The sequence below is a fragment of the Oculina patagonica genome, chromosome 3 (genome assembly GCF_052425735.1).
Source record: "Oculina patagonica isolate OP01 chromosome 3, crgOcupat, whole genome shotgun sequence".
Classification (NCBI taxonomy): Eukaryota; Metazoa; Cnidaria; class Anthozoa; order Scleractinia; family Oculinidae; genus Oculina; species Oculina patagonica.
The window spans coordinates 23,963,112-23,975,811 of record NC_135760.1 but is presented as its reverse complement, the minus strand read 5'-3'; the positions used below and the strand labels follow the sequence as shown (position 1 = coordinate 23,975,811).

The window sequence follows — 12,700 nt, the reverse complement described above, 5'->3', positions numbered from 1 at the left end:
AAAATGCCAACACGTGGATTCAACCTAATATTCACTCCAGGTCCAAAAGAATCGAATAAGGAAGTGTCACATGAGGCACTGAAAATGAAGATTTTCGGCCTTTCCGTTGGAATGTCCTCACGTATATAAAAGCTTATTTTCTCTCCAGGTCCAGCCAAATCTGCCAGTTTGAAACTTGAAACGTTCCGTTTAGGTCGTTTTGGAAAAAAAGTTATCACATGTATTCAGCTTTATTTTCACCTCAGGTCCAAAAGAATCTAATAAGAAAATATCACCTGAGGCACTGAAAATGAAGATTTTCGGACCTGACGTTGAAATACCGCCACGTATATTAAAGGTAATTTTCTCTCCAGATCCAGCGAAACCTAGCAGTTTGAGACTTGAACATGCAGTTTAGCCTTTTTGGAAAAACGCCATCACGTGGATTCAGCCTAGTGTTCACCCCGTGTCCAAAAGAATCTAATAAAAAAGGGTCACATGAGGCACTCAAAAAGGAGATTTTCGGCCCTTGTGTGACGTTGTGTTAAAATACCACCACGTTTATTAAAGCTTATTTTCTCCTCAGATCAAGCACAATCTGCCAGTGTGAAACTAAAAACGTACAGTTTGGGCTTTTTTGGAAAAATGCCATCTCGTGGATTCAGCCTAATATATACTTCGTGTCCAGAAAAATCTAATAAGAAAGTCACAAGAGGCACTGAAAATGAAGATTTTCGGCCTTTGCGTTGGAATGCCCTCACGTATATAAAGCTTATTTTCTCTCCAGATCCAGCCAAATCTGCCAGTTTGAAAATTGAAACGTACAGGTTGGGCTTTTTGGAAAAATGCCATCAAGTGGATTCAATCTTATGTTCACTCCAGGTCCAAAAGAATGGAATAAGAAAGTGTCACATGAGGCACTGAAAATGACGATTTTCGGCCCTTGCGTTGAAATACCACCACGTATATTAAAGCTTATTTTCTCCCCAGATCCAGCAAAATCTGCCAGTTTGAAACATGAAACGAACAGTGTAGGCTTTTTTGAAAAAAAGGCATCACATTGATTTAGCCTGATGTTCGACGAGTTTTTCACTGACTGAAATGTTGAAAGCCATGCGTTTTGCTGAGGATTTTGAGGCTTCTGTTCTTGTTTTCTAAATCTTCAGTTTCCCTTTTTTAATCTTTTGATGCATTTTCTCGTTTCCTTTCACCTTTATTGTTATTGTCAAATGTGTTGAAATAAACGATAATACTTTAATAATAATAATGATGCTACTTTTTGACAACGCGAATCGACCGAAGGTTCAGAGAACGAATGCTCCAATAATTCGATCCCAAGGCGAGTGTTTCACAGTTCTCATTCTCAGTCCTCCTGGAGACGCGCATTATAACCCAATAACATTGCACTGTTCATTCTTAATTTTCACAATAAAGCATTTATATACTTCAGAACTGGATTTTTTTGCGGTTTATTGCACGGAAGATAAGCGACAACAAAGAGGTCGATACTCTACAAACGAAAGGGGAAAAAGACGAAAATGTTTTTAAAACCCCTTCAGAATTTTAATTTCCACTTTTATTTTACTTTTAAGGTGAACCTTTCGAAATAATCAAAGAATTAACCGAGTTCAAACTAATATTTGTTAAAAATTCACGAAAACGCAGCTGCAAGAGTTACGAGTGAAAACGGTACTTTTATGAGATTATAGAACGAATGCTATTTGTACATGTCGTCTAAGTCTCACTGGCTGGGCCGGGATCTCATTTTCCTTCCTATCAATCTATGTCGATTTTTGTAACTTACGTCTAAGTAAAAACGTTCACAAAATTATCATTTATGTTTGTAATGGACTATCATGTATTGTTCGCTGTTCTTATTATCCTTTTTTGTTAAATTAGGTTAAGTCATATTCTTTGTTTACACTGTCTGCACAGTATTTTCATATGCAGAGAAAATGGGACCACCTCTAATAAGCATGGTCCTTTGTAAAGCATATTTACGATAATAGCTATATAGAAAGAAAACCAAAAATAGTTACCCCGGAACGAAAGCCATCGTCCATTGTAGAGGGCATTTTTGGAAGAGACGAAGAAGAAGATGCGCCATGGAGCTAACGGAAGGAGTATTAAACGGGAAGAATCGGAATACTTTTAGAACTGGGTGTTTTTGCGGTTTGTTGCACGAACGTTAAGCGACGACAAAGACCGTCGTTGGCCAATACTCTACAACCGAAAGCCATCGTCCATACAGCATGCAGAGCGTTTTTTGGAGAAGACTATGAAGGAGACGCGCGCGCAACGGACTGACTGAGAAAGTAACGAGGAAGAATCGGAATACTTTCACGGCAGAACTGGGTGTTTTTGCGGTTTAATGTACGGAAGATAAGCGCCGATAAAGACCGCCAAAAGCCGATGCTTTACAAACGAAATGGAGAAAGGCGAATTGGAATTAAAGCCAATGCCTAGTCTAAGTCATAGATTATATTTCGTACGCTGAAAACAAAAAAAAAAAAACATCCTAAATACCTCATCCAGCACTCTCTTATGCCCGGTGAAAACTAGCCTTAGCCTAAATTATTACATTATTCTTTCTGTTAGGGTATTGAAAATACACATTATCAATGCGGAATTGGAATCATTGTATGAAAAGAAAACCACAGCGAAGAACAGTATGTGTCTCTCCATTGTTTCATTAAAAAAGAGAAGAGTACTTTTGTGTGGATCATTTTATAATGCTATGCAACCTCCACTTTACGTCAGAGATGCTGTGCAAATGTACAGATGTATGAATAAATTGCCCCCTTCTTACGTAAGTCAGTTATTTACTAAGACGTCACAGACTCACAGCTTTCTTACTAGAAATAGAGACGGCCTCCAACTGCCTAAATGCCGAACTACTCTGGCGCAACAACCGTTCATGTTCCGCGTAGCTACTGTCTGGAATTATCTCTCAGAAGAGTTACAGAACTGTCTCTCTGTATCTTCCTTTAAAAGATCTGGCCCTCACGTTTAGTCAATAACAGTCATAACACACGACGTATAGCCGTACCACTGAAAGACGTGGTCACAATGTGACGACGTAAACATAGGCGAAATAAGAGTTTCGTTGCGCTTATACAGAAAACGGTGAATATTGAGACAATTTTACGCTGATACAACCGTTGAAAAATTACAACAACAACAACAAAATAGTCGACATGTCAGACTTCATACATATACATGCCACGTGTTTGCGTTGCACGCGGACTGGGGACTAAATCGTGTCATCGTGCGCAATATGTACGCTCTCATCGCGTATTCATATTATATTCTAATCTTGTTAAAAACTTCAAAAATCCTGTTGTCTTGCTATTCTACCACGTTCCATGCTAAACCGGCTATAAGTGTACCAAAATATACAGCCAAACAAGATCATGTCCCTCATGAAAACCACCGGTCTTGTTCGAATTAACTTCGTTGAAATTTGTTCGAATGTGTATAAGCAAATTTTATTGGGATTATTCAATGGCGTTTTATGTACCTAGTTGGTTATAGCGTTTTAAACCTGTACAGAATCTTTTGAAATGTTAATTTATTTTCTACATATATATTCTAATATTGGAATCTGGTTCTCGCCTATGCATTTTTGACTGGCTCTATAAATCCATTGTTCATTTTAGCAGTATAGAATTTTCTTGGGGTTCAAAAACGGTAAAATTAAATTTATTTCAAAGAAAGTATCTGCAAATTAGCTGAAAGCAGGAGCCCATGCTGAAAGCTAAGTGTATTTCCACATTGAACAAAGCAATTCATTTCATTCTCAACTCCAGAACTATAAACCACTCAAAATCGGATATTTCCTCAGAGTTAAACTAAACCCTATTGAAATAACTCTTCTAAATTCAGATTATTGTAGCCATTCTCATTTTATTTATATTATTTTATTTCTTGCACCCCAAGCAGCCGAAGTCCCCTGATAGATTAAACCTTATATATATTTTATCTATCTTTAGTGTCAAGAGTTGTGAATCGCGAATATAAATACAAGCTCCGATAACCATGATCAATAGAGATTGTTTAAGCTAAGAGAACAAGGGCCCAGAGGATAAATCAGAGCAGATTTTGGAGTGATGATCCGACCTCTAAAATAAAATACGACTTTCAATCTCGGCTTCAGAGCTGAAATATTAAAAGTTACGATTGTTGGACGCCTAGAACTGGTTTTCAATGTACTCATCATCTGTCTGGCAACAAACGCACTTCTTTCAGCTGTCCTTTTAAGTAAAAAAAACCACCGTCTAGAGAAAGCTGGCCTAGCTATACAAATAATTACCCATGTGCTGAAACTTTCGGCGATCATGCTCCTACCTTGACACACACTCCAGGTTTTCGTCGCCGTCAGAGAACGAACCAGAACGGCTTGGGAAGATAGAATCCTCTTCACCTTTAATTTTACTGGCAGAATCTTCAGCTGTCGGCAAATTCACCACTGTCAGTCTATGCAGTCAACTTTAAAAACTAGAATATTCAACGTCTCATGTCCAAATTTACGGCAGAAAAGCTGAGGCGCTTTCCAGACGCTTTTCCTAAAACTTGTTCAAGGTCCAGTATGACACTGTTATGGATGAACGAACAGCGATGAGAAGATTGTTATCAATGGACAATGAAGGTCAATTAAGTTTTAAACCCAAACAAGATTGTTGTTATATCAAGAAATGAACTCAAGATTCTTGCATGTTTTATTGTACGATGACTCGGTAAATTTCTTTGAAATTCAATATTTATGCCAAATGCGAAGCTTTAAACACACAATTTGACACAGTCTCGACAGTAGAAATTGATACTGGTGCATCCGAAAAAGAGAGTTTGTAGAAAACATTTTTTTTGTTAATTTAATACACTAAATAAACTTATGTACCATTTGTCTTGTTCGATCAAATGTTTAAAGTAAACGTCTCGCCAGTGGTTTAGTTGTCTTGTATTTCATGTTCTTCGGTAGGCTACACGTTTTACACGATATTTCGATAGCACAAAATTTGATGATCATGCCAAGAACGTATTTAAAGTCGAAAGTCAGGAGAAATTTAATTTTTCCTTCGTATTTCAGTGTTAAAACTGACATAAAGTATGGACAAAGTTAACCGGTTAAAATCAACCAAATGGTTGGCTCAAATCGTCTACAACTAAGATTGTTTTAATTTAGTTTTTCCTAAATTTTTAACAGTCAGGCTTGGTGCTTGCCTGTGTCACATGCCTTCTATTACTCTATCTAATGTCCACAGGAATTTAGAAAATTAAATCCAGAAATGCATTAACACATCTTCAGACTGAAAGATCGTGAGAACGCAAGTCTGTTTAATACTATGTTATGAAGCAAAATTCTTGTTATTTCATTGTTTTGTAATCCTAGACACACTTGAACGATTAAAATAAATGACATGTTTACTTCACATTGCGAATTTGGTAACCTTGGCATATTTAAGAATCAGAACAATGCCAATACGATTTAAGAATTTGAAAAGATGACGTCCCTTGTTTAATCAAAACATTGAGACAACCACAGAGATGTTCTCTGTCTTGTTCAGTAGCGTAACGTAAACAGAAGATAAGGTTTAGCTCTCTTTAAGAGCTATCATATCTGCGAATCACTTCTGTCTTATCTTGTACTTTAACGAACAAACTAGGCAAGGACCGTGGATTGGCAAGGCATTCATTTCGTCAACCACACCACCTAAGGAACGTCTTTTAGGAAGGTGTGGTTGACGGACGGTATCCACGTTCCTTACTTTTACAGTAATAAAGAGGTCATGGATCCATGACTTGATATACGGACGCTAAGCATGCCTTGAGCCACATTATGTATATTTAAGCCCGACGTGTCTGTCTTGGAAACCATCCCTCCTCCATATATAGCTCTGCTAGACTGTTTACAGCCTCTCTACTTTTGAACGCCAAAGAACGCGAAAAGAAACAGCGAGGGCAAAGCACGAGGGGCTGGGAGCGGGGTGGGGGAGCGAAAGGAAAGGCAGCGAATTCAAGTCGTACCTTTTAGTAGTTTTATGTGTGGCGTACACGTCGGGTTGGCACTGTCCTGGAAACGGTCGTAAAAGGGACCCCACAAACAGAGCTTACTACCACTCATAGGTACAGTGTAAGGGAGACCGAGGAAATAGGCATATTAACTTTAAATAACGGTTAAAATTAAACTGTCCAGTATTGTGCTGTAGCTAACAGCTTTCAATCTGCTCGCTAACATCTTAGCATTGTCTTCCGCAGCTCCCCCCCCCCCCCGTCCCCCCAGCTGATCAAAGCGGACACTCAAAGTACTGCATGGAACCTGTTACCCAATTTCTTTCTCTTTTTTGACATCAAGTTGTTATTATTGGATATCAGCAACTCATGGACGTTTGATCACAATAACCATTAAGTATCATTTGATCAGCCAGAAATTCTACAAGCTTATATACCATGTCGAAATATGACTGGTACTGACTAGTAAGTTCACTGTACTTTACAGCTGTTTTTTTGTGATATTTTTAAAGCAACAGTTGCTTGTTTCTTACCTTTTTGTATGCATTTATTGTCGTTCTTGCTTCTTTCCCAGTACGATGCGGAAAACTCTGACTGGCATTAAAGAAACTCATTTTTGCCACGGGTTCCCCTTGTGCATCTTCTTCGGACTGCCTAAAACCAACATTTATCACAAAGGAAGCTCAGTTTAGTAGCTTTTATACTAGTCTACGTTACTTCTCTCCGGCCCTATCCCCCACCCGGGGGCAGGAACTAGAGTAAGAGACGTTACTTCTCTTGAGGCTAAAACATCAGCTAGAGTTGCAGCTAAAATTAAGGATGTTTTTACTGTTATACGGTTACTATGGTATTCAACCTGTTACGACAAGATAATGAGTTGAGTTGTTCATCAACTGGTAAAAAGAGGTACTATTGATCCACTAAAATACTGATGTACTGAAAAGTGCTGGAAACTCCGCCGTCTACGAATTGCATGATTTTATCATGAAAAACACTACGGATATAAATTCCCGGGATAAGTCCCAGCGTTACTTGGTCGGTACTTGGAAAAGTTTGAGTGTAGGTGCTTCGCTGGAGTTAAGGAACTCCTACCCTGTCTCAGACCAGAGTAAAAGTTCAAAATTGCTACCACATATCAGACTAAAGAGTTAAATTGTATACCCCATCTCAGGTGGGGTTGTTTTTTGATAAGCAAAAAATATTCATTATGTTTGTACTTGGAAGGTTGAAGTTGACCGAGCTTCCGTCGCAGACCTGGAATGTCAAAAACTCGGTCGACCCGATTTCTATTCTGCAGATCTGCATGACAATAAGTTTCAGTTAAGAAATGGCGGGAAATTTTTTACTGGAAGCCGGTAGATCTGAGGCCGAGCACTTATTGGAGGCCAATAAATCTTGCCCTCCTGCCGTTGTACCAGCCTTTCGATCAATCTGATTTTATTAGCACTCAGCAGAGGTCTGGTACGAGGATTTCGTTGAACAAGAGCCAAGCAGTTTATTCTTCGTTGCGTTTTACTTCGTGGACTTGACACAGATTTCAACCTCAAATAATACACAATACGTTACTACACAATATATTTACTTACCATCCTCAATGATATGCAAGAAAAAAAGTAAATTAGAAATTTTGTAAAGTAAAATGGCGTTTTTTTTGTGCTTTTGTTGTCAATGTTCATTACTGACTTGCTGGCAACGAGGTTCCCGAGAGGTGGCGTGGTGTGACGCGCAGTGCACAAATTTCCCGCCATTCTAAGTAGTGTGAGCCCGCGATATCAATCCACTGACCATGCGGATGCGTAGTAGCTGATGCGTGGTATGACATTGCGCAATTTTGAATGAGAAGATAGCGCGAAATAATTTTCTGCCCTCAAGGATTTGAAAACCGGCTCGTTGAATCTTGTTATATCTCGATCATCTTGACGTCGAAAGTACACAATGAGCAACGAAAAGGTAGTTTTGTACTTTTCGCTTATTACTGCGTGTTCATTTTTAAGATGTTCGTAAGCTTTAATGCTCAAAAGATGCCATTTCTAAACAGGTATCCGACGAGGCGCCTCATAGTCCGGAAATTCACTTCGAACCGATTGTCAACCTTCCCAAGGTGGATGTCAAATCACTTGAAGAAAACGAAGAAGCACTCCTAAAATTGTAGGTGTATAACTTTTAGTTCAAACTACTTTACAAATGGTCGATCGTTATGTGTTAATTTCTTCCATTATAATTTATCAACCCCAACAGACGTGCGAAGCTTTACCGATTTGAAACGAGCGGCGAATCAAACGAATGGAAAGAAAGAGGAGTCGGTGAAGTGAAGATCTTAAAACATGGCGATAAGGGAACACACAGAATCCTCATGAGAAGAGACAAGACGTTTAAAATTTGTGCCAATCATTATAGTAAGTATAAATGTTACTCAAAAATTATTCACTCATATTCGCCATCGATCGCCTTGTAAAAATTTTTGAGTTGAACATTTCCTTTAGACTGCTATACAGATTTGCCGTTGAGTTGTTCAAATAAAACTTGATGCTCCTTTAGCAAGTTATAACTCTCTACATTGAGAGTGAGAGAATCTCTATGAGGCTTAGATATTTGCAAAATTATTCTACACAAATTAATGGCTAATTGTTGACTTAATAACTTGAAATTACTTAATCTTACTTGACTCCTTGAAAGTATATTGATTGATAGGTCTGTCATAATATATTCACTACGTCATATTGGTTGGCGTACAGTACATTTGATGTTCCATAACTTACTTCTAGGTGATAAAATCTGAGATTTTTGTATACCCCCACACTGGATTATTCTGTTTCATAGTACACTTCACGCATGTAAGATAGTTGTGAAAAGAATGAGAGTTAATGATAATGATAATGATAATGCATTTATATAGCGCATTTTCCATACGTTCAAATGTGCTTTACACACCAGACCACAGCAGCGGGAGCTTTGTGCCCTACTCTTTGCGAATAGTGTGTGGGTTCTTTAACGTCCCCTGTTATAAGACTGAAGATACAGGAGACGGGACCTACGGTTTATCGTCCTTTTCCGAGAAGACTAGAATGTCTAACCATTTGCAGATGTAATTACAAAGGCAGCACATTCTCCTCAGTTATTTTAACACCCTGAGTGTTGGTCCGGTCTGGGGTTTCGAACCCACGACCTCCCGCACGGCAGTCCGGCGCTTTACCAATTGAGCTAACCAGGCGGCGGTTGAGAGTTACAAAAATTAATGCATAATAAAGTGGGGAGTTATAGTTAGACCCCGCTAATTCGAACTTGGTTATTTCAAATTCCCCATTATTTTGAGCTAAACCCATTTCCCTTGGATTTGCCCTTCAGTCATTTACTATTGGCTATATCAATCTCCCGATATTTCGAACAATTTTTTTTGTTTCCCCTGATGGTTCAAAATAACAGGGTTCAACTGTACATGGGAATCTTTTTATGCTACACTGTAATATCAATATCCCAGTTGATGAGATTTTCGGAAGAAGCTTTGAAAGCCATTTGTGCCATTTTTTTTTGGGGGGGGGGTGGGGTGGGGGTAGGGGGCTGTGCGGTTTGCTCCGTTGGCATGTTTTGATTCTCTGAGGGAGCTTGGAAGAAAGTTGTTTTTTTTTTTCTGGGGAATAGAAAAAGATTAGGGTATTTCTGACTGGAGCATCATGGCGGCACTTTGATATATTTTTTTCTAATCCTAACCCTTCACCTTTACCTCTGTCTGTGTAAACATACTTGTATTTCTGCATTTTGCTAGTCACAAAAGACATGGAATTAAAGACAAACTGTGGTAGCGACAGAGCATGGGTTTGGACAGCACTGGACTTTGCTGATGAAGAAGTTAAAACTGAAACATTGGCTATTAGATTTGCAAATGCAGAAAGTGAGTATTTATACAAGTGTTTTATACTTGAAGTAAAGGTGATTTAGAAAATATCTACAGAAACTCATCCTTGACAGTCCTCTGAACTTGTTTTCTTGATTCAGATTCAGATTTTTTCCAGATTTTTCTTATTTTACACTGTTTACAACAGTTAAACAATATTACACACTATTTACAGAAAATACATTAATTAAAATAAGGAAAATATAACGTACATAAGGCCGAAATAAAATGTTCTCAGTGACCAAAGAAGCATATGCTATCGTGTTGGTTACTGACATGTTCAAAAAAACAAACAAACAAACAAACAAACAAGACACATCAATAACTAGGAAATAGAATATGAATATCAAAAGTATGCAGAATAAACATGTTCAAGGATGAATAAATCATAAATATAAGCTACAATGGGCGTCAAAAGTCCTTGAGACAGTTGGATGAAATTGATACTAATTTAAAATTCCCGTTTTTTCACCTTTAATCTGCTGCCGCTTCTGAACCACTCCCCCTCCCCCCTTTTCAATGTTGTACTCAAACGAGGCAAGTCTTGCAGATAACAAATACAACATTGTTTCGGGGGGAGGGGGTTATATTGAAGGGGTGAGGGGTAAAATTTGTCCAAGGTACTCAAAAAGTGCCGACTGTCTCAACACTTTTGGCGCTCATTGTCTGAAGGTGAATTTTCGGTATATCTTGAAAATAAGAAACTACATAACATGGACACAAACATATATTATTCTTTAGAATCGGGTGATCACATTGGTACTGCGCTGCATTACGAAAGATTAATTAGCGCGTAAATATCGTGATTATTGTAATTTGGCGATGACGTCACAAATCGGCTAGACCTGCGCATAAACAAGGCCAAATCGTTTTTAAGGCTAGAATTTGTGTTGAAACACGTGCGTATGTCTGCTTTGCAAAGAAATTAATAGGATTAGGTGCCAAATAAATTATGCAACAACCTTAAATATCTCGGGGTTTTTGTATCCCATTTTAAAGCTGCTTAGAGCAAATGAAAAAATCGAGCGTGCGTGACGAGGAAAGCTATCGGACGCCACCAAAGACTGTGTTCCCGGGAAAAGCGGTCCAGTCTTAGAAAAATCCCAAGGTTAAGGAATGGGATGGGTCGATTTACTGTCTAGAAACTAATGCGGTAAGCAGACGCCAGCGCAAGACACGTTTCTTTCAGAACAGGACAATGTTTTGGCGTAGCAAATGGTATAAGTTCCTTGAAGCACGGTAAAAGGGACTATTTACAGACGGAATGTGAAAAAGATTCTACAAATTGCACGAAAGATCAAACTTGAATGCGATAAAAGCTTGTGGACAGGACGCATTGCGTATCTCTTATCTAAAGAAGAAGTATTTTTAACATGGTAAATCTAATTACATGACGATACACTAAAGAAGAACATATAACTTTCATAACCTTTGCCGGTCTGTTTTGAGGACGCATCTCCGATACCGTGAAGTCTCTAGATAAAGGCGTAATTTCCAGAATAATTGCAAGTATGAACAAGACAATGGATTAAATAATTGTAAACAATGGACAGGGTACAAATATCGAATATATATTACTTTCCACCGATTATTTTCGCGCATTTTAGAACCTACGATCGCCTTGTGTGACGGTGTCACGCAACTGGTACGTAAAACGTCACATGCCCGTGACTCTGACGGCTTTTCACGTTATTATTGACGATATTATTCATTTAATCACGTAAAAATGCATGCAATTGAATGGAATCGCAACTATCCGTGATTGTTCAACAAACAGCTTGTCAATAACATGTGAAAAACGGCCTCTTTTCTCAAAATGAACGGGTAACCACGAGTAACCACGGGTAACCAAAATAGTTGAGAAACAAGATACTCTTATTCCTTTTAATTTGTTTGGTTACCCGTGGTTACCCGTGGTAACCCGTTATGTTATATATCAGAAAAATGCGTTTTAGTCCACGAAACATTGTATTTCCATGGATTCTTAGTTTACACTTATAATTATTGCAAAAAGCTAGATTTCCCTTTCAGACAATGGGCGTCAAAAGTCCTTGAGACAGTTGGATGAAATTGATACTAATTTAAAATTCCCGTTTTTTCACCTTTAATCTGCTGCCGCTTCTGAACCACTCCCCCTCCCCCCTTTTCAATGTTGTACTCAAACGAGGCAAGTCTTGCAGATAACAAATACAACATTGTTTCGGGGGGAGGGGGTTATATTGAAGGGGTGAGGGGTAAAATTTGTCCAAGGTACTCAAAAAGTGCCGACTGTCTCAACACTTTTGGCGCTCATTGTATATGTAGAATACAACAAAATTATGCACAAGAGTAAGATTGGGTATTTAAGAGGTATAGTTTATAATGGCATCACTGAAAAAATGCACAGTTGTTTTTAAATGGTAACATTACATGTATGTGGTTTTCATCTGACTTCAGACCTTTCAGTTTGGTACAGTTTTTGTTCCATAGATCACTAACTTGAATCTCTGAAATAAAGTAAGCTGTCTTGCTTTCCAGAAATCATCCTTTCCTGCCATATGAGGTAATGTGATGCCTTATTGTTTTCAATATGGCAACACATTAACATTTATGGCAGGATTCAATAAACTGCACAGTATAAAATTAATAGTTACTGCATTCTTGCTTCACACATGTACTTTAGATTTACGTACATACATACATACTTTATTGTATAGCTCCCCCTTGGGGGCTCTTCCGCCATACAGAAATTAAAAAGATAAAAGACAAAAAATATTTACAATAAAGAAGAAGAAAAAAATCAGAAAAAAGGTATAGTTGAAATAAAAAATTCACAATTTA

The 12,700-nt window shown here is 38.2% G+C and overlaps 2 protein-coding genes across 3 annotated transcripts in view; one reads left to right on the top strand and one right to left on the bottom strand.

Annotated features, from left to right (window-relative positions):
• LOC144647100 (nitric oxide synthase 3-like) overlaps positions 1–6,633 on the bottom strand; it is a 68,895-nt gene extending 62,262 nt beyond the window's left edge. The window contains exon 1 of the mRNA XM_078506849.1: positions 6,522–6,633. The gene's annotated coding sequence lies outside the window, so the exon portion shown is untranslated. The remainder of the gene's footprint in view (positions 1–6,521) is intronic.
• The window catches only part of LOC144647128 (ran-specific GTPase-activating protein-like), a 71,694-nt gene that overhangs the window by 56,078 nt on the left and 2,916 nt on the right, over positions 1–12,700 (top strand). Inside the window, exons 2-5 of one of the 2 annotated variants that reach the window (XM_078506882.1) lie at positions 7,854–7,938; positions 8,027–8,136; positions 8,227–8,384; positions 9,752–9,877. In XM_078506882.1, coding sequence (XP_078363008.1) covers positions 7,924–7,938; positions 8,027–8,136; positions 8,227–8,384; positions 9,752–9,877 — 409 coding nt within the window. In that variant the 5' untranslated portion in view covers positions 7,854–7,923. Of the gene's footprint in view, positions 1–7,801; positions 7,939–8,026; positions 8,137–8,226; positions 8,385–9,751; positions 9,878–12,700 lie in introns of those variants that run through there. The other variant, XR_013569532.1, reaches the window with a different exon arrangement.